Raw genomic sequence first — 20,526 nt, 5'->3', positions numbered from 1 at the left:
AATTAAAATGCAAATTATTCTAAAGTGAATATTCAATTCAGAGTTTTTGAAAATGTTTCTAGGAAAGCAGCCCCAGCAAAGCAGAGCAGGAAGTGAAGCATTCTTGTGTAAGTGATGCCTGTGTGCAAACCTAAACCCCCCAGATTGGAGGATTTGCAGAAGTTTAGGCAAGCCAAAAGACAATGATGGCTTTGGCATCACAAAGATGCTCTTAGCATGCATGAGGGCAAGATGATCTTGCATGGAGTCACGTGCAGGTGACTGAGACCCAGGAGCCAGCATGACTCCCAACACATGGTCTTCTTGTTCCCTCCTCACGTGCATGTCCTGTGACCGGGAACAAACATACCTATTTTGATGAAATTTTCCAAATATTTGTTTCAAACACCAGTCCAATGAAACAGTCCATCATATGTGCAAAAGACGCAACCCAGGGGATTCAGTTTCAGCTCTTACACTGATTCAGCACCAGCCGCTGCTGAGTAAGTCCCTTAGCATCTTTGGTCATCACTGTCTGCGTTTGTCAAACAGATACGAGGACACATTTTTTGGCTCCCTTGCAAAGCTGCAGAGAGGACAAATTCATTAGTATTCATAGAAGCCCTTTGATTATCTGCAGGCTAAACAATTATGAGGCAAAACAAAGGTAGTGATCACAAATAATATGGCAAAGAGTAAATACCAGAAGACACGTATAGCTAAAAAGTATGGGTTTGGATTAGTAAACAGGGATGTTCAAATGGTCAATGGCTGTCTCACTTCCAGGAGGAAGGTGTCTAGGACTATAAAAGGTCTCCTGGCCCAGCTCACTTCATTCGCTCATCTTCTCTTCCCTTCACCTCTCCTCACTCTTCAGCAGGGTAAGTGAGAGCATCTAAATCTTCCTTCCTTTTCACAGAAGAAAAATGTTATGTATATCTTATAACAGTATCCAAATATAACCGGGTATCTGGACTGGGACTTAGGCTGAAGTTGAGCTTTTATGAACTGTGTACTAGGAATTATGGGGATGAGCTAGAAGCGTTAAAGTATGGAGAGGCTACAGGAGTATTAGCAGGGCCATGCAGAGCAAGGGGACTGAGAACATTTCAGAAGGGCCCAGACTGAGGACTATGTGCACTGTGCTGTGTGATTCTTGCTAAGACATTAGGGATGCCTTGGTATGAGTAGGTGGACATGTACATTACAGGAAAAAGACAGAGAGAAGAGTTACAAGCAAGATTTACTACAAAGAAGATAGCACTCCGTTTGAGCTCCTTCAATCTCTGAATTTAGCATAAACAGAGCTTTAAATTATTTCTGTATTTCCAAATATCCTGCTCCCAGTCACAGACAGACTCTCTCTGTTCCTTCCAGCTTTGCCTACACTACTACCAACAACATGCCCAACGGAGGCTGTGGATGCTGCGGTGGAAATAACTACACCGTGTGCTGCTACAGCAGCCCAAAGTGCTGCAAGACACCAATGTGCTGCTCACCCATGCAGTGCTGCCGCCCCAGCACCTGCTGCATGCCCATGCAGACCTGCTGCTACACCATGAACAATAACAGAGGCTGCTGCGGTGGCGGCAGCGGCTGCTGTGGCAACTAAGCCCACATGGCAAAGGACAGGCAGGGCTGCACTGCCTGCTGCTTCCCTCCTGGCTCATTTGGTGTTGGATATGGATATGGATACCACCCTGAACGCTCTTCCTCCTTTGCTTAGAGACTGTAGATCATCTCTTCTCTTTGTCCGCCTTTAATCACCAAATGCTCGTAATGTGCTTTGAAGTTGCTACCCACTGATCAGTGTGATTTTCCTTTGTAAGCACTAGTCCTACTGTTAATTTTTCTCTTGGTGTGTGGGATGTTTAATGCTGTTGATGTATTGTACTCCCTTTTCTTGCTTTAATCTCCAATTAGTCATGAAAGACAATAAAATTTTTAAGTTATGACACTGCAGACTTCTGGTATATGTTGATTCATTTATCTTTGTCTTTTAAACTATAGCTCTGGTCTGGGACTTTTTTTGCATTTGCTTAGTTTCTGAATATCATGAATTTTTCAACTATTTGTCATGCTACTGATGACAGCACGCCAGTATATGCGGTAAACTTCTTGGGTTAGTCTCTCATCTGGGGAAAAATAGTGCTTGCTAGTGTCAATACATTATCTAAGCTACAGGAGTATCCTCTTGGCCATGCATTTTCATGCTATCTTTCCCCTGCTTATGACTTTGAAGATACACAGTCTGTGATCGAAGCATGTGTACAGTCCTAAAGCCAGAGCTAAAGATTTTCTGATAGCTATCTTTTTTTTTTTTCAGAGCTATCTTTTCTGATAATGAAAATCTTTCCAGTGAATTTGCTGAACTTTAAAGCAGGCTTCTTAATAGGCTTGATATCTTGTCAATAAGATTAAATACACCAGCAAGCATGGTCTGCATGGTGCAGGGAGGGAGTGAGTTATTGAAAGATGTGGAGATATAAGTCTAGCCTGAAGGATTCAGAAATACTATCTAATTTCATCTGGAATTCTATTAAAATGTGGCAAATTTTAAGAGATGAGATTCAGAAATGAAATATTTGCACTTTGTGATTTGTAAAATCCTCAGGAAGGCAAGTGACTCCAAAACATCTCTTCTAACATGAAAAAATCCCAAAACAGCATAATGTTGGGACTGTGGTAATGAGTTATAAATCTAAAATCCTTGTTGGCCCTTAACAGATACCAAGGTATTTTCTGTCCTTACATGCAAGTCCCATGGCTTCCTGCAAGGCAATTACATTTTTCCTGTAGCTAAAGAATAAATTATCTTAGTGGCAGCAAAGTCATCAAGTCCAAGCACGCACATTGGAATCACACCCCTGAATTCTGCACATGCTTTTCCCAGTGATTCAAACCCAAACGCATCTCTTACAGAGGCTCTACTGTAGAGTGAGCACATGGAAATACCTTTTGCACTGAGAGCCCCAGGGCTGCTGTGAGAGATACTTTGCTGGTACTTGAAAAATGTCTTGACCATCCACAGAAATGCAAAGTGGAGCAGCTTACATGGAAAATTAGTCAAAGCAGAAATGTCAGAGGGGTGGATATGGTGCTTGAAAAAGCCTGAAATTGTTAGTTCATGAGGTTAGCACTCCTCTGTGGTGTCCTCGTTCCAGATATGCAGCACATAAAAGGGCTTTTGGTGTTGTACCCACTCACTTGACCAAGGTGCTCCTCACTTGGAAGGGAATTAATTCATTTAAGTAGGGGAATATACATCCCATCCACAGCCTGACGTAGTCTGCCCCTGTGACCTGGTGTCCATATGGATCCTGTATGCAGAACTCACATCTTCCAGTAGTCCATACTACATCTGCCATTCATCATGGTCCAGCTGTCACCCTTGATTCCCTCACCATTTCTCTGGCTGTCAGGTTTCTCTGCACTCTGGAAGGTGATGAGCATCATGTGCAGATATCACAGACCTTCTCTGACAAACAAGGTCCAACCTGCACTCCATCTGCAAAGCCAGCTGGAAAACCTCCAGTGTTTTCTCACAGAAAATTTCAACTTTCCACTAACAAATCAAAAGCCAAAGATTTTTCAGATGGAAGCTTATGAAAGAAGAAATAAACCCCTATTGGTTGATAACATTTTCAGTGTCAGAAGTTGGGTTGGCTTGGCAGAAATTGCAGTTTTTAAAGAACTAATTGTACTCTCTGCACTTTTTTAGATGCCTTCTGCAACTTCAGTGCTAGAGTACTCCATGAAGAAAGGTCATCGTATCAGGACAATGTTGTTAATTAAAACCTGATGTCTGTTTTTAAAGAACAGGAGCATTAAAATACAAGTTTCAAATGATGTTTTTTCTGAATCTTGCTAATCCAGAATTCAGAATTTTTTATACATAATAAACAAAAGTCCACTTGGAGTCCGGCTTTACAAAATAAAATCACACTTTCACAAAGTTACCATAGTAAAAAGAGGTTTTTCCACTTCTAATTATATTCAAGTAGAAATGATAGCTGAGTGTAGCCCCTGTTCCATCACAGGGCACTTCCAGCTGCAGACAATGGTACCGTGGCACGAAGTGTGGACCGGGGCATGAAGAGGCAGTAAAATCATCTTATCTCTGCTGAGTGTCAGGCTGGATTTCCAGCTGTGGGTAAAACACCCAGAAAGCAGTCTGGGGAAAAACTCCAGCTCCATGGAGCACACCACAAACATAATAATTCCTGGTTTAGAGTTGGTCAGGGTGGTGTTAAGCTGAAATAGAGTTGAAAAATCAATCACTTCTTATTAAAAAGAGAATTCCACTGGTTTCCCAATTTTTCCTTTTTAAAAAAAAAAAAATGCTTTTTATTTTGTCAGGAAGCTTACTTGTTTTCAATGATAGATTTTTCTCTGTTTTCTTTCAGTCCCATGAAAAAACATTGCCATTTGCATACCTCTGCACCAACACCCTGTTTCAAGACAAGAGCCATTGTGTACCTGGACATGGGACAGGAGACCAGGACTCCTGGGCCCTTTTGTGGTTTTCCCACTGCCACAAGAGACTCCTTTTGGGCACATCACTCAGCATCACGGTATTCCAGGTATCCTTATCCCAGGATCCCATCTGACTGACATTAGGTAACAGCATATTTGAACATGACCGGCGGGAGAACTAATTAGATAATGGCCACTGCATATGCAAAGAGCTAAGCTGACATTACATCAAGGGAGATGCTAATTGCAGCTGATTAATCCAATAGCAAGTGCCAGAAAAAATATACATACAGAAGTGGCACTCACTGCTCAGCTATTAATTCCCATGGCATGCCTCATTTCCAAAAGAGCTCAGTCGCATATAAAAGCTTTTGGCCCCAGCCCTGTCCTCAGAACTCAGACTCTCTGCTCAGCCCATCTGTCACCAGTCACAGGGTGAGTTATATTCTCTCAGCTGTCTCGGATTCCTCACTTTTTTCATAGAAACAGCAAAAAAAAAAAGTTGGTTGTTTTTTTCTTTTTCCCAGACTATTTATCCCCAAGGGCTTGGCCGTCTCTGCCACAGGATGCACTACTGTAAAGGCAACAGCGACGAGGACTCGTGCCATGACAGCTCAGCCTGTGGCGAGAAGGGCTGGACATGGCACAGTTCCACGGGGTGCTGCCACGAAAGCCCCATGGGTGCCACAGACCTGCCCCCTTGCCATGACCCTGGCAGCCTCAGCCATGACCTTGAAGGGTCCTGCCAGAGCAAGGCGCAAGGCTGCCAGCCCATGGAGCCATGCCCACCCTGGAGGTGCTGCCCACCACAGCAAAGCTGCAATTTTGGCAAGCCCCGGCAACGGGTGGAGGTGAGCCATGTACAGCCCATCTGCCCTCCACCTGTGAAAATCCATCACCGGCCACTGCAGCAGTACCGCCCACCCCTGCACTGCGAGGAGCCAGGTTGCTGCAGCAAGCCCCGGAGGCGCGTGGACCAGTGTCCCGTGGAGGATGCCTGTCCCCCCATAATACTGCATCCCCGGCCACTGCAGCATCGCTGCCCCTGCATCCCGCGCTGCCACCCACCTGTCCAGCACTGCTACCCAGCTGCTGTGCCCCTGCCGCTGCATCCCAGCCAGCACCAGCAAAAGCAGGTCCCTCTCTTGCCACCCTGCCTGCAGAAGAAATGAGCATAGGGCCAGCAAGGCACTGGGACCCATCCCCCTCAGCATGGGGGATGCTTCGCCGCTTGCCCAAACCGCTGATGGTCCCACCTCCGCTTTCAGCACAATGCAATGCAGCTGTGGCTGATGGCTTGCTGCTGCTTTTTGCACACTGGATTCAGGGTCTGCAGTCCCCTGTTTGATCCCAGCACTGACACTTTAAATTCCCAGGGTCCTCCCCTGTCAGGGAACAGGCTTTAATCATCCAAACCCCACTTTGTTCTTCCTCAGAGTAGAGCAGCCATTATCCCCTCTTCTGAGAAGGTGAGCAGCCTAGGGATGGAGAAACTGAATGGGAAGAGCCTGAACAAGGATGGGGAAACAGCCTGCCATGGATCCACCTTCTCCCATGGGTTCAGTGGATGGATTTCAAGGTTGTTTGAAAACAGAGACAGGACTGTACTGGGAAAAAAAGTACACACTGTGACTGCAGGAGCATCAAGGACTCCTGCAATTTTATTTTCTCCCTGTATATTCAAGAATAAAGTTGAAAAAATTTAGTTGACACTTGGTTCCTTTTTTTTTTACCCCCAAAAATATTACCAACATTACAATGAGGAGATGTTAAAAGTCATTAAAATTCTCACAAGGAAACTTGTAAGTTTAAAATCAAAATCAGAGTTCACACATGAGGATTTCAGCTCTGGCTGTAGCAGTTTCACCAGGCTGAACTCCATCTGTGGGCTGTAAAATCCTCTCCACTGTGATTACCCATCAGAGGACCAATGGAGGGACTTCACTATGGTCCATCAGCAAGTGATCTAGGTACAAACAGTTTGCTCCATAATGTGTGCCATCACCTTCATTAGCCAGATCGTAACACTGCACAAGGAGGCCATTCATCATATAAATGTTAATCATGATAATAAGCCCATGCCCCGGCACGTGAGGTGTGTCTATGCATGCCAGGAATGCCTTTTCACTTCGCACAGCTCTCCACTGCCCAGCTCTTGCAAGCACACAGGTAATGTGCTGTTTCTCTCACACTTTGCCAGAAAAGCCTTCCACTAGGTGCATTAAAATATATATTGTTTTTTCTTTGTATTGCCTAAGCATAGCTCCAGTGTGTTCTCACAGTCACTAGCAATCACCAAAGAAAAAAAGAAATTCATCCTTGTTTTCTTAATGCAGAAAATCACAACAATTTATTTTTCTCATGTCTAATTTTAAGCAAATGAAAAAACACTTACATATGAACTTTAGCTTCAGAAATCCCTTATTTTATTAGCTATTTTCTTCCCAACCTCTTCTCACTGAAGCTAGTTCACAGGCACCATCCCAGTGCAGTGCCTGAAGGGCTGACTCAGAGCCCACAGACCAAGGGCCAGCTTAGCCATCACACCAGTGCTTCCAGGTCAGCTTTGGTCCATCTTTTCTTCCAAGCTGCTTTTTGCCAGCCACCCCAGCCCTCCCATCCCAGTTAGTCCATCCTAGCTGCAGGACCATTCCTCCAGCCTGCCCACATCCCATCCTCCAGCAATTTCAGCCGCTCACCCCACTTCGGTGCCAGCTGTAAATTTGCCAAGTCCACCCTATTATCCAGGGCATTAATGACGATGTTAAACAGCACCAGCACCAGTATCAGCCAGTTTTTCACCCACCATGTAGTTTACCCATCCAGTCCATACCTCCACCAGCTTAACTACAAGGCTGCTGTGGGAGACTGTGCCAAAAGCCTTGAAAAAGTTGAGGCAGCAGGATCCATCGCACTCCACCATCCACAGAGCCAACCTTTTCATCACCAAAACCCATCAGCTTGATTTGCTTTTGGTGACTCTGAGCTGGCTCTTCCCAATCACCTGTTTGTCCTTGAGGCACCTGGAAATGCTCCTCATAGGTAGCAGAAGGGGAAGGCCAGGACATTAGCACTGTGCACATCACGGCTCCTGACTCACAGGCCACCTGTCAGCCTCCACTCAGTGCCTCGGTCCTCTGGAGATGGTAAATAAGTGCGTTATTACCTGCCTCACGTAGCCGATGTGTGGCTTAAACGATGTGAGTCCTTTATGTGCACCACTCGGTAACTACATTATAATTACGAGATGCTTATCAGGAATCATGAGTCAAGCAGAACATGCCAAGCGCTGGGAACAGCATCCAAATGGAGGAGATGGTTTGTCAATAAATAATTTAGTCCTCGTTCCTGCAGCATGTTTCATTTACAAGGGGAAGACTTGGAACCATATAAAAGGCCTCCGTCCCTTTGCCTCTCACAATCTGCTTCCCTGGTCAGTGTCTGCCTTCCCTTGTGAATTGGGTAAGACACATCCCAGAGCAGCTGGGTTCATTTTTGGATGGGTATCTGGGTTCAGGACGTCACAGACCTGGCACGCTTGCACTGTCCTTCAGACCATGTTCTGCATCCAAGGGCTAGAGGACAATGGGCTAAGCCAGGAAAGAAGCTATTGGGGGACTTGGGTATGGGATTTACAGCAATGCCACTATATGCTGCAGTGCCTTATGGTTGCTTCTGTTCTTGGAGGAAAAAAAAACCAAGGGTAAGGTCAGAAAGGCGGTTTGGACATAATCTGACCAGTACCGGGGCAACTGCAAGAATTTCTTTTAGATCCAGGCTTTCAGGATAAGTAAGGTTGACATGTGCATGGCTCACTAAAGCAGATTTATGGGAAATTAAATGGAAAAAGAAGAGATGGAAATGCAAGCCTATCTGGCCGTGTGTTTTTCAGGTTTTTCCCTACAACTCAAACATGATATACTCTTCTGGAAGAGAATCATACTTCAACTTGAACTCAACCTGGTATGATCCCTCAGGGTCCTGGCTGGACACCCGGCGCACACCCTTCCGCTATGGCTACAACACCTGCTCCTCGGGGTGCGACAGCGAAGGTGTTGAAGGCATGAGAGGGCACAACTACCGTCATTATGGCTATCGGCAGCCAGTCTGCTCTGAGAGATGCCATGGCTATTCTGCGGCTGATTCATGCCAGGGAGGCAGGGGCTCAAGCTGTGTCAGGAGGCCCACGTACAGCTATGGGTCATCAGGGGGATGCCACAGCTATGGGAGGTCAGTCTGCTCTGAGAGATGCCGCGAGTCCTCGGGTTCGTGTTACAGAGGTGGTTCAAGCTGTGTTAGGAGACCTACATACAGCTATGGGTCATCAGGGGGATGCCACAGCTATGGGAGGTCGGTCTGCTCCGAGACATGCCACGGATCAGGATATCAGGGGGGGAAGCCATACTACAGCAAGCCAACACAGTCCATCCCGCAGTGCTGCCCAGTGCAGACCCGTCCCTCTCCGGTGCAGCAAGGCTGCATGCCCGTGGCAAAGTGCATCCCAAGCCAGCAGCAAAAGCAGGTCTGCAAAGTGCCAGCCCAGAAGATAAAGTAAAGGAAATGAGGAGTGGGAATGAATGGAAGAAACTTCTCACTCTTGCAACCTTGCCCTGACGGGCAGCATGTCCCATGTTGCTCACAGATCTCCACTTTTTCTATCATTTTGCTTGTAACGTGCTTTGAAGATGTAACCCACTGTCTCTGTTAAGTGCTATTCACCTCCTTATTTCACAGCAGACATGGAGGCAATAAAAAATTATGGTTCATAACCCCCTTGCATCAGTGTTTTCCACTTCATCCCTTTGAATTGCTTCTGTTCCTTTTTGTGGCCAAAGCTGGAGTTTGCAGCTCCCCGTTCACCCTCATGTCGAGGCTCCTGGTTGATTCAACCTGGTGTATTTTTATTCCTACTCCAGACAACTTCCTTGTTGAGAAGTAACTAACAGTTTTCATAACGGACTCCTTATGCAACCCAGCAATTAAATCCTAAGAGACTAATTTAAAAAAAACCCCACACATTTCATCAGAAAGGTAAAAATGAGAGGGTCTTCTTGGCACATCATTTCATTCACTGACGAGGCAACAGGTACAGTTTGACTCATGTCATAAGCCTCCAGAAAAAAACCTGGGGAAGAAGTCAGGAAGAGGATTCAGGAACAGGAATGGCACAGCTAGTGCAGAGCAAGAGGGGATGCCGAAGCTGGTGGAAGAGAAATGCTCTGGTCCATGGTCCATTAGACCGTCAGAGACCACAAGCGTGACAGATTTTGTCTCAACCCAAAGGAGGAAGGTCCTGCAGGACCTACATGTCTTCAGCAGCTGATACTCAGTGACGCTTGGTGCCATTCTGATGGCTGAGAGATGTTGGGAAAGACCAGGAAGGTGTGAGACCTCTCAGAGCTGAAGACTTTGACTGAGGGAGAAATGGGCATCATCTGGCCAGCAATACATGTCAAACGGAAATTAGAAATGGGTTTGTAGACATTAGGGGGGGACTTGCCGGGACCCACTCTCTCTAACATGGCAAAAGGCCCCAAACTCCTTGTAAGATATGGCCTGGTAAGGTTAGAAGAGGAATTACCTGGGAGGATTGTTGCAGCAAAGCAGGGATCTGGAGTCAGTGACTCACAGCACCATGTTCCCAGTGGCTCCTCGCACCTCACCCAGCCCAGACGAGAGCCTCCATCATCTCCATCTCCCCGTGCCCTGCCTGGCCCAACCTGCAGGATGTGACACATCACAGAATCAGCCGCTTCACAACATTAATGGTGGAGATTTCTCCTGCAGCATGATCTGGATAAGGAAAAGAAGTAAAAACAGGCGCAGGGTACACCATCCTGGGATGGAGGTTTTGTAGGAGGACACACGGGGGCTACTGACATGCTCTGCCCTGACACTGCAGCAAGCCTTCCTTGTCAACCTCTTCCTCGCTCATATGCAGAGGCTGATGCCAATGCACATTGCAGAGCACACAGTCCCCACCCCAAGCACAGCTCAGTGGGGTGGCCCAGCCCTGGGGCAGCCCAAATGCCTACCCCATGGGCAGTGCAGTGGACTGCAATGGCTCAGCTACCCCAGTGCATGCAATGCTGCTTGTGCAAGCCTCAGGGACCTCTGTGGAAAGAAAAGTGCCAGCAAAACTATTGCAGCAAAGGATTGGGGGGGGGGGGGGGGGGGGGGGGCGGGGCGCAAAGGCATCCAAATCCACTTTCAAATCCCTTTTGGAGCTTGCTGAGCTGTGGAAGAGAGGGCTCGAGGAGATCTCAGGAGGGCAGCTCCCGCTTCCCACACCCCAGGGCAGGAGTTGTTCTGCTTAAGCTATTTTGATATAGATTTGTCTAACCTCTATTGAGAGGGATTTCACACGAGCAATCCCTGTCTGAAAGAGAAGAGAGATCTTCTTTGTGTTTAAATCACCTCTCAGGGATTTGGAGTTTTGAACTTGTATCTGGGGTGTCCCCCAGATCTTTCTAAGATCTCTTTTTTTTTCTGTGCTTCATTTATCTCCTTCGTAAATAGAAAACCAATACCTGACATATGGAAGAATCAAAGAATCATGACCACGTATAAGCCACCAAAAAAACATGATCCAAACTGGGGAACAAACCATCTTCTGAGACTTGTATTAGGACAACTGCAAAGGCAATTCCTTCCATAAAACCAACAAATTACCCAAAGGAAAAAACTGCCATCCACTCAGAATAGGATCAAGGGATGCAGGAAAGCCTCTCCCAAAGACTAGGAGCTTTGCAGGATATATGTGGGGCTCAGAAACCAGCTGTAGGGTCAGTACAGTCTTGTCTTGTACATGGCTCCAAGTCTCTGATGCACATGAGCACCCTCCCCACCAGGCCATGTTCAGGTGGATGTCTCTATCACCGAGAGAAACGATAAACAGGTTTGTCAACATCCACGTGATCTGGGGTGTAATTAGTGAATTGTGAAAAATAGTTTCACAAGAATTTTCGTTCTTCTGTTGTTTGTGAAATATCCCCAGATACATTCTAATCTCCTCATGTATCAATTCGTTCAAGTGATTCAGCTCCATTGGTTAGCAATGAATCTCCTTGACTCTATATTTTATTTTAATTCAATCTGTGCTATTATTAATATTACGGTGGCCTCTAGAGTTCTGGATGAGATCAGGGCTGGTGCGCTCTGTGGGCAGAAAGACACTTTTCTCCCCAAAGCAGTGTTACTTCAATGGAGACGTGGATCCCGATGCCCTCCCCAATGTACCTGTGAGGATGGCGGCACAGAAGGAGGAAAGAGCTCAAAGAGTCACAACACTTTCCTCCCTACTTTTTTCTCCAATCAAAGTGTAATAAAGGTAACCAACAGCAGATATTTGGAACAAGTATCATGGGAATGGGACACTGTTGGAGACCTCTTGTCCTTCCAAGCCTCCTGCCTGGATGCTCTCTGTCTCCTACGGGGTTTTAAATTCCTTCTGTTTGGGTTAAAATCCTCTCTTTGAGCAAAGAAAGGACTGACTTGAAATATTGCAACACTCCTTTTAGTGCTTCTTTGCTGTTTTACTCAGAAATAGGTTTCTCTGCTACTCCCTGGCCATATCCCACCACCTGTTTGCTCACTTCTGTTGTTCCAACCAGACACGGCCAGCAGGAGTTTGCTTTGAAGTCTCACATTGCCACGTCCCACCTCTAAATCCCAAACCCAAACTTCAGTGACAGCTTTAGAGCCCAGAGGCTCTCAATGCCTTTTGTAACCCACCAGGGTTGGGTGCCATTGCCCCAGCAGAGGTGAATGGCCAGTGCTGGCACCCGGGGCTTGGCGGAGGATGCTCACACTCCTTGTTTTCAGGGCACCCCCCACATAGACCAGCCCCAGGCTCTGTGCTCACCTTCTGCCACCCCATCATGTGCTCATACCTGCATCCTTAATTCCCTTTGTCTCCTTCGCCCACTCACAGCCTAGATTTTTTTTCCCAAGCTGCCCAAATGCACTCATTTCTCCTACATGACATCCTGGCTTTATTTGTTCTCTTTGTTCTCTTTCAAGCCCCTTTATTTTCTGGATCCCTTTGCAAACCAGTCCACAAGCCCACCCCATTATCCCACCTTCCCATCCGCTAATATTTTTGCATTGCTGCCTTGGGCTCACGGCTGCTTTGCATTAGGCACAAGAAGCAGGTAAATGCTTTAGTCAAAGGCAGCAAGACCATCCAGAAACCTCCCCATCACTGCACATGAACCACACCAGGCGTGGTGGGCAATTAACATTTTTATGGAGTAACAAGAGGAATGGTGATCCCAAAGGCAGGACATTGATCTGCTCATAATACCATGAGTCAAAACAGCAGTGTAGAAACTCTCCAATTAGCAAAGTGCTCAGGGTGGTGAACAATCAAGTCCCTCCAGTGGGAGCTCATCTTGTTTCCGGAAGAAAAATACTGGGCGCCCTATAAAAGATCTCGCACCCCATTTCTCCTTATTGTCTCGGCTTTACTTCTTCTCTTGAATTCTTGCTGAACGGGGTAAGTCCAGCTTGATCAAACTTTTGTACTTTTAATGGTCACCAGCTTTGTCCTGATCCTGAGGTCTTGACCACTTCTCTTACACATCTCATCTCTGTGACTATCTCTGGTCACAGTTGCTCAGTACTTCTGCCTAGGTTGTCTTCTTCACACATGTCTATACATAAATAATAGAAAACAACCAGGACAACTTAAAACTTATTGGTTCAGATGACTGAGTACAGGACTCTTCAGGTCTAGCTCTGGACTCTGCCTGGCCACCACTTCTCACTAAGTGCTTTAACTTCTATCTTATATATTTGCTAAACATAGAAGAGAAAGGAAAGACTTGCTCAAAGGAAGATAGCACAGAGTCCTCTGTACAGGTCAGGGACCACTAGGGCAGACATGCATTGCTAATTTTTCTCTCTTCTTCAGGAACCTGTTTTATAATGAGAATTTATTCTTGATATATAATCCCATCTAAACAGACAACTGTTACTGCTACATGACAGGCATCACAGTGTCTCTTGCCTTTGCACCCACTCAGAGATGATAGTCTTTCCAGCAGGTCTGCAAAGATGTGCTCCCGCCAGGACAAAGACCAGTGCCACCAGCAAGAACAATCCTCATGCCACGGCAGTGAAGGATGCCATGGGAGCAGTGGTGGATCCGGTTGCCACAGGAGCAGCGGTGGATCCGTATGCCACAGGAGCAGTGGGGGATCTGGATGCCATGGGAGCAGTGGGGGATCCTGCCATGGAAAGCCACAGGTTTGCCAGCAGCAAATTTATCAAGTATCCTCAAAAATGAAGTGATCAGGATATTATCTGCATGTTATACACATGTATGTCCATGATCTTGTGCTGAGTTCAGAAAGCTTTGCATGTCTCCTTTCAATCTTCAAAGAAAATGTCTCCTCTCCCTCCACTGGTGAGTCCTGTACCTCTGATGAACTTATCTGTGGGTGCTAAAATAAACTGTCTACGTTCACGCTGGCACGGTTTTCTCTGTATCAGTGTGTGACTATATATGAGCCATTACAATTCAGTGTTTGTGAGAGTTTTGTGTTCATGATTTTTCTTTCACCTTGTATTTCATATCACAATACAAGACACCTTGTGCTTGTTTAATAGCCCTGAAGTTACCCTGCCCAGACACAGGCGATAGGGGTAAGCACTGCCACACTCTCCCCTATGGACTCCGAAGGAAAAGAGAAAGAATAAAGATTTTTAAATGCTGACATTTTAGGAGGCCATCTCAGGCCTCTGCAGTGCAGGCAGCTCCCCTCCATGCCTCCTTCCCACAGAGCTGGAGTCCCAAAACCCCCTACCAAGACTCCACACACTGCATTGCACAAGCCCTCAGGGCCAGCTATGGGCACAACTGTGGGGCAGAAAAGGTCCTCTAGGCAAAGGCACCTATGATGGGGCAGAAACCCCTTCTTTTGACATCTAGCCCCAAGGTGCCATCCTTGGGGCAGGTATCTCCACATGTTTGTGACAAACCCCCCAGCAAGCCTTTCTAGAAACACTCCGCCCAGCACCTCAAAAGCCCTGGGTCAAGGCAGGGACGTTGCAAGATGCTAGCATTACACAATGAACTGAAAAATTTCTTCTTGGCTTGTAATTAAAACAAATTGTGTAATTTATTGGTCTGCTATTGTCATTCATGAAATGGATGTTGCCCTGATAAGATTATTGTCGAGTGTGTCACGATGATCAGAAATATCTGGCATTGCTGAAAAGGGTACAGACAGCAGCTAATTCCCTAAACAGGCTGCCTGCTTTCGGTGTAGGAATCATTTGAAAAGGCTGGTTGTGTGAGGCTGGCATGTGCCTTAAGCTCCCATTGCAAACCCCATTTTCAAGCCATGTTAAAGTGTACAGCCACAAAATCTATAAGTGCCCAGGACTGCTGGCTGGGTGCTGCTGATCTTTAACAAATTCAGAACAATTAAAACATGAGGAACTGAATACAGCACAATGTTGAGAGCCAAAAATTACTTTGAGTCTTTTTTCACAGAGAGTATTTACCATATTTCTTCTGATGACAGAACAAAACACAATTAAACAGAAGCGATCAAACCTGGGTACAGTTTCCCTGACACTGTTCTAGTTCATAATAGCAATTAAGCAATACAAAAGAAGCATTTAGGTTGCGCACCTGATTCATTAACCTTGCCCTGTCAACCTGCATTTCAAAAAAATCCTCCATATTTCAGTAACAGCAAATGTGTCAGATGTTTTTTGGGTTGCAGGAACCGCTCAGGAGTTGCAGTGCCTTAACAAAGGTTTGGACACCTGCGTTCAAATGAGGAGCTCACAAGAGGCTGAGAGGCACCTCAGCAGCTTGTTTAGTTTTCCAGCCACTTCCCGGAGGATGCCAGGTCTCTCAAACAGCAACATAAATGTGGGATGGGGCTAAGCCTCCATCTCACTTTGGCCAGCATCTGGGAATAGCACAAAAACTTAATCAACATGGAGACAGAAAAATAAAAGGCAGGAGAGGTGGACCAAAAATACCAAATGCTCAAGCATATCTGCAGGCAAGTGAAATATTTTTCAGCCAGTGTTTTCCAAGCACTTTTGCACCGACAAAATCATAGCAGTTCCCCATTTCAGCTAGCAATACTGATTTTAGTCTTTTATTTGCTGCCTGTTTAATTACTGAAATGTCTTCCACAAGTAGTGGCAGAAAAGGACAAAACAAGATCCATGGTCCTAAGCACTTCTCGGCCCATGCAGCAGAGGTACAGGTAAGGTACAGGGAGTATCTCAAATTATTGCTTGCGATTAGCTCTCACTGCAAACGTGGTACCTGTCCTGGCCTGAAGGCTTGTGTGGGTCTGTGCATCTGTCTGAATAACACTCAGGTTTGTTAGCCAATTATGAGCTAATTGGGAAGCTGGGAAAAGTGCTCCAAAAAGGATGTTCCTACAAGTTTGAAGTAAGCCCCCAGAGTCTGCCAGCTCCCCACAACGTGGCAGCCACCCCAGGCCATCATGCGTCACCAAAGGCAGCACCCATTGGAGCCCTTCTCCTCCACGTCGCAGCACCAAAGCCACTCACAATCTGGAAAAAAAACACCAGTGCTGCTGCTCCAGCATTACTCACGGACTGAAAGTTAACCACATAATTATGTACCTCTCTAATCCTGGATCACTACCTAGAGCAGGTCTTCCCCCTTATAAAAATAAGAATCCCAAGAATCCCAACTGCTTTTGGTCCTTCTCACAACAGCAGGAAACTATTGACCAACAAAAACATTTTATAGGGGGTGCCTTTTCTGTCTCTTCACCACTCCACCGCATTTCAGCTGGTTTCAAGAGAAATGAGCCAACGGTGGTACCAGTCAAATTGCTGCTAAGGAAGGGTTGTCTACCATGCCATTGGCATTATTGGTACTTATAGGCACATCTCTGGGTTTATGCGCATTTTCAGGACTAGAGCACCTCAAGACATTTTAAAAGGATGGTGTGATTTAGGTATATGACATAATTCCCCCCCGCCAAACGCAAAGTTCTCCCCAGCTGTGATCAACACCAAAAACAAATTGGCAAAGCTGTGGAAACCGGGGCCACCCACACTACTCCCCCGTTGGAGCTAAGCACAGGTAGAGCTGGCAATTAAATATTTCTGCGGCACAGGAGAGATGACTGATAACAAGAGGCAATAACCAGCACGGATGAGGTGAGTTACGCAAGCAACCTGAAGAGTGGGGAGTTAAAAAAAAAAAGCCATCGACAAATTAAACGAACAGGCAGACCTCTGCAATAGGGAGGTGCTTCATTTCCAGATGGGGTGCACAGAGAGGGTATAAAAGCGCTCCTGTCCTGGAAAGCCTCATTCCCTCCTTGCCCCTTCGCTGCACGAGCATCACAGGTAAGAGCGGCGATGCTGCGGGGCTTTGGGGCTCAGCGCAGCATTCAAAACTCTCTGGGACATGGATGAGTTTGGAGAGGGCTGAGCCCCATGCCTTGTACTGGGTTGGGTCTTGCTCTGTGGGTGCTTGTGAGAAGGAAGGTGGGTTGAGGAGGGAGTGCAGGGGAAGCCGAAAGACAACAGAGAGATCTGGACTTGGAGGGAGGCTCTGAGGTGTTGCTTTCCTCCCTCCGGGAGCAAGATGGCTCCACTTTGGAAAGCCAGTTGTGGTCAGCCCGCCCAGCTGCTCTGGATGCTCCCAGTGTCTTTGGCTATGGATTTGGTGGGACAATCCCACAGGTGGTATAAGAAGCTGGTGCAAGTTTTAAAGACGATTGAGGGATCTGTCTAAGACTGGATAAATGTACATCCAGATTTCTCTTCCCTGGAAGACCAGAAGCAGGAAAGGAAAGCCCCTAACAGCTCCTCTTTCCCCCAGGTCACCCTAAAACACGACAATGTGCTCCCGCCAGGACAAGGACCAGTGCCACAGGCAGGAGCGCTACACCTGCCAGAGCAGCGGAGACTGCCACGGGAGCAGCGGTGGCTGTCACAGCAGCGGTGGCAGTGGCTGTCATAGCTCCGGCAGTGGCAGCAGCTGTCACAGCTCCGGCAGTGGCAGCGGCTGTCACAGCTCCGGCAGCACTGGTGGCTGCCACAGCTCCGGTGGCAGCGGTGGCTGTCACAGCTCTGGCAGCAGTGGCAGCTGCCACAGCAGCAGTGGCTCCAGCTGCCATGAGAAGCCACAGGTCCAGTGCCAGCAGCAGCAGCAGCAGCAGGTCCACCAGCTGCCCTCGCAGAAGCTGAAGTGATGGGGTGGCCCGCACACCCCGGCTCCAGCAGCAAAGGCCACACATGGACCAGCTCCCTCCGGCCTCCCCAAAGCTTTGCAAGCCCCAGGAGCTGCCTGGCTGCAAACCCTCTCCTCTGCCCTCCAGGACCATCGGTCCCTGGGGAAGGGGCATCACTTGTGGTTCCCTGCTGCCTCCGCCGGATGCACCAGGCTGTGCTTTGCCCCCATGAGGGGCCCATGAGACAATAAAGCATTAAGTTCCCAAGACCTCTCTTGTGTTGGCATTTCCTTAAACTCCTCGTCCTTATTTTCCATGCACACTATAGGGGTGCAGCTGAGTGTAGAGGAATATAGAGTCTATACAGTTACTAGCAGGTCATATATCTTAACCAGGGGAAGCCACTCCTGAGAAAGCACCCAGCCCTTCAGCATAAGTGCACAAGGAGATCGTTCAGCATTGCATTTTAGGGAGAATGATATTGCTGCGTAAAACAGTGCAACTGAACTCAGCGAAGTCTTTACTTATGTTTTCTGAAGCTTGTTGTGTATGTGCCGATGGCAGATGAACTCAACAGGTATCTGCCTCTATGAGCTGGACTAAGGGATGCAGAGTCAAGGGAAGAGAGTCTGGCAGAGAGAGAAGCCAAATCCATCTCACTGAGCAGGCAGGACCTGGCAGAGGTGCTGCTGGAAAAGCAGGGAAGCAAGCAGGGAAGGGGTTTTGCAGCTGGGAACTGGAAGCAGCCTGGCCCAGATGTGTTACAACCCTGTGCAAAGGCTGAGTGAGGGGAGCCAGGCAGTGCAACCATGCCCTGCTGCCAATCCCATTCATCCCAAGAAAACCCTAGAAGTGATTACTAGTCATATGTTTTGATGTTCCTTTCCTTTGCCTCTTAGGTTTTTGACTGTTTAAAGATTTTTTTTTCCTGTAACCACAATAAAAAAAGGACAGAGGCTTCTCTGCTTTTGTTTTGATGTGGTTTCTGCTTTTAACTGAAAGCTGAACTAACACATCTGAGAGGCTAGGGACTGCAAGAAAAACACCAGCCATTATGAAACTTGATACACAGTTGGTTACACTGAAAATGCTCGTATGTCCTTTCTCATCGAATAAGTGAGATCATCACCTGAAAAGCAAATCAACATTAAACTCTCCTGTGCAGAACATCACCCCTGACCTGGGCAAGACACGACTGCTACTAATATCCTCCAGAAAAGACAAAAACAGATTGCACAAGACTCATGCACAGAAATGCATTTGTCCTTGAGACTGTAGTCACTGGCTATTATTTTGGGTGGTGGGAGGGATGCATATAGCAATAGCAAGAAGCCCCGTTGATATTGCGCTCAGCCCGCACAGGAACCAGCCCCTTCCGTGCGTGCACATGCTTGCTCCAACAGCCACGTGGATTTTGCCTGGAGCACACACAGCTCTAAGTGGGTGTCTGCCCAGTTCCTCTGCTAATTACAATTGCAGCCACTGGTTTCTAGATGAAATTTTATGACAACAGTAGCAGTCAGCACTGTAAATGCCAGCTGCATTTCGTGCTGGGTGAGCTACGGGTCTGCAAGGCCAGAGGACAGCTTTGCAATCCTCTCTATTGCTGACCCCTCGGATAAGACAGACAGCCATCACCACCAGGTGGGAGGCTCATGATGGACAGTTCAAGTACCCAAAATTCCAGATGTCAGCAGCGTGAGCTGTTCATGCCCTGGGGACACCTGCAACCCCAGGGGAGGTTTCATCCCGTTGTCACCACATCTCCTTCTGCTCAAGCTGGGCCACGTGCAGGACACAGGGACGCCAGGGCCAGCTCAACCCCCTGCCAATGGGTTTGAAGCCAGACAGGAGCCGGACAGGAGCCACCCAACAGCTTCCAGGAGAAGCAGGAAGGAGCTAATTTTCAGTGCCAGTAGCAGTGCTAAGCGTAACGAAATAGCACTAGTTGACATGTGTCTTGGGAATGACATTGGCTTTCAGCTCAAACACTCCAAGCCCCGGTGCTATCCCCTCCTCCCTCGGAGAGCTGCCAAAGCATTTCTCTTTGGCAACAAGGTGGATCTTCAGTCTGTTTGCATGGCTCCCAATGTTATCTTCTATGTCTCAGACATTTTCTTGCCTTTATCATGTAAATAAGGAGCTGTGGCTTTTAGAGGTCAATGTACTTTGCAGGGTGATGAAGTGCTGGGCAGCTTTTCAACCAGGACAGGGCTGTGCAGAAGGGCCGTCTCCAGAGCTCCGGCTTTGCTCCAGAAGACGGACCCAATGAAGCAGGCAGCACCAGATGGGTCTTTTAATTCCTCAGTCTTCATCTCCTGATCTTTGTCACTCAGGGACCTTGCTCAGATGTATGTGAACACAGCAGGGCTTGCAAGGCTTTCAGCGGTCCCAAAGACTGTCTTCTGGCTGCTCAGGTGCCTTTTGGGGGGAATTCGACCCCTTTAGGTCAAGGAGGGGAACTAGAAAACCCCTGCTGAAGACCTGAGTCCCTTCTCTAGAGGAAGCCCAGGAGGACTTTGTCCTCGCCCCACTGGCTGTCCCCACGGCCATGGCGGCTCTTTTAGACCGAGGATCTAAGGGAGAAGAGAGAGCAACTTTCCACTCCTTTTTACCTGGATTATTTCTGGCTTTATCTGGTGCTGGCTCAATAGCAGGGATTAGACTCTGAGAGCAGAGTCTCATGGGATGGGGCTATAATTATGCCTGGATTTAATTTAACAAAACAAATCCCAAACAGACGAGCCTTTGGAAACCCAGGCACCCACAGGTTTTCCTATTAAGGGCAGGTGAGGCTGGCAATTAGATACTTATGTGGCACAGGAAATAGATAAAAAAGGAACGATACCCATCATGAATGAGTCAGGCAAGCAATGTAAAC

The 20,526-nt window shown here is 47.3% G+C and overlaps 4 protein-coding genes across 4 annotated transcripts; all 4 read left to right on the top strand.

The window, feature by feature from the left end:
- Nucleotides 1-4,851: 4,851 nt before the first annotated feature.
- On the top strand, nt 4,852-6,112 carry LOC128146597 (uncharacterized). Its single transcript, XM_052798118.1, has 2 exons — nt 4,852-4,890; nt 4,983-6,112. The coding sequence occupies exon 2, from the start codon at nt 5,022-5,024 to the stop codon at nt 5,625-5,627; it is 606 nt and encodes a 201-aa protein (XP_052654078.1). The 5' UTR covers nt 4,852-4,890; nt 4,983-5,021; the 3' UTR covers nt 5,628-6,112.
- Nucleotides 6,113-7,877: 1,765 nt separating this feature from the next.
- Nucleotides 7,878-9,214, top strand: LOC128146360 (uncharacterized). Its single transcript, XM_052797651.1, has 2 exons — nt 7,878-7,917; nt 8,348-9,214. The coding sequence occupies exon 2, from the start codon at nt 8,369-8,371 to the stop codon at nt 9,008-9,010; it is 642 nt and encodes a 213-aa protein (XP_052653611.1). The 5' UTR covers nt 7,878-7,917; nt 8,348-8,368; the 3' UTR covers nt 9,011-9,214.
- Nucleotides 9,215-13,512: 4,298 nt separating this feature from the next.
- On the top strand, nt 13,513-13,921 carry LOC128145531 (loricrin-like). The gene has a single exon (XM_052795772.1). It carries the CDS (start codon nt 13,513-13,515, stop codon nt 13,747-13,749), a length of 237 nt encoding a protein of 78 aa, XP_052651732.1. The 3' UTR covers nt 13,750-13,921.
- A 3,391-nt stretch (nt 13,922-17,312) lies between these two features.
- On the top strand, nt 17,313-17,914 carry LOC128146169 (keratin-associated protein 5-10-like). Its single transcript, XM_052797336.1, has one exon. It carries the CDS (start codon nt 17,313-17,315, stop codon nt 17,664-17,666), a length of 354 nt encoding a protein of 117 aa, XP_052653296.1. The 3' UTR covers nt 17,667-17,914.
- Nucleotides 17,915-20,526: the final 2,612 nt, after the last annotated feature.

This window comes from Harpia harpyja, chromosome 9, assembly GCF_026419915.1.
Source record: "Harpia harpyja isolate bHarHar1 chromosome 9, bHarHar1 primary haplotype, whole genome shotgun sequence".
Classification (NCBI taxonomy): domain Eukaryota; kingdom Metazoa; phylum Chordata; class Aves; order Accipitriformes; family Accipitridae; genus Harpia; species Harpia harpyja.
This window is presented reverse-complemented; position numbering and strand designations above follow the sequence as displayed.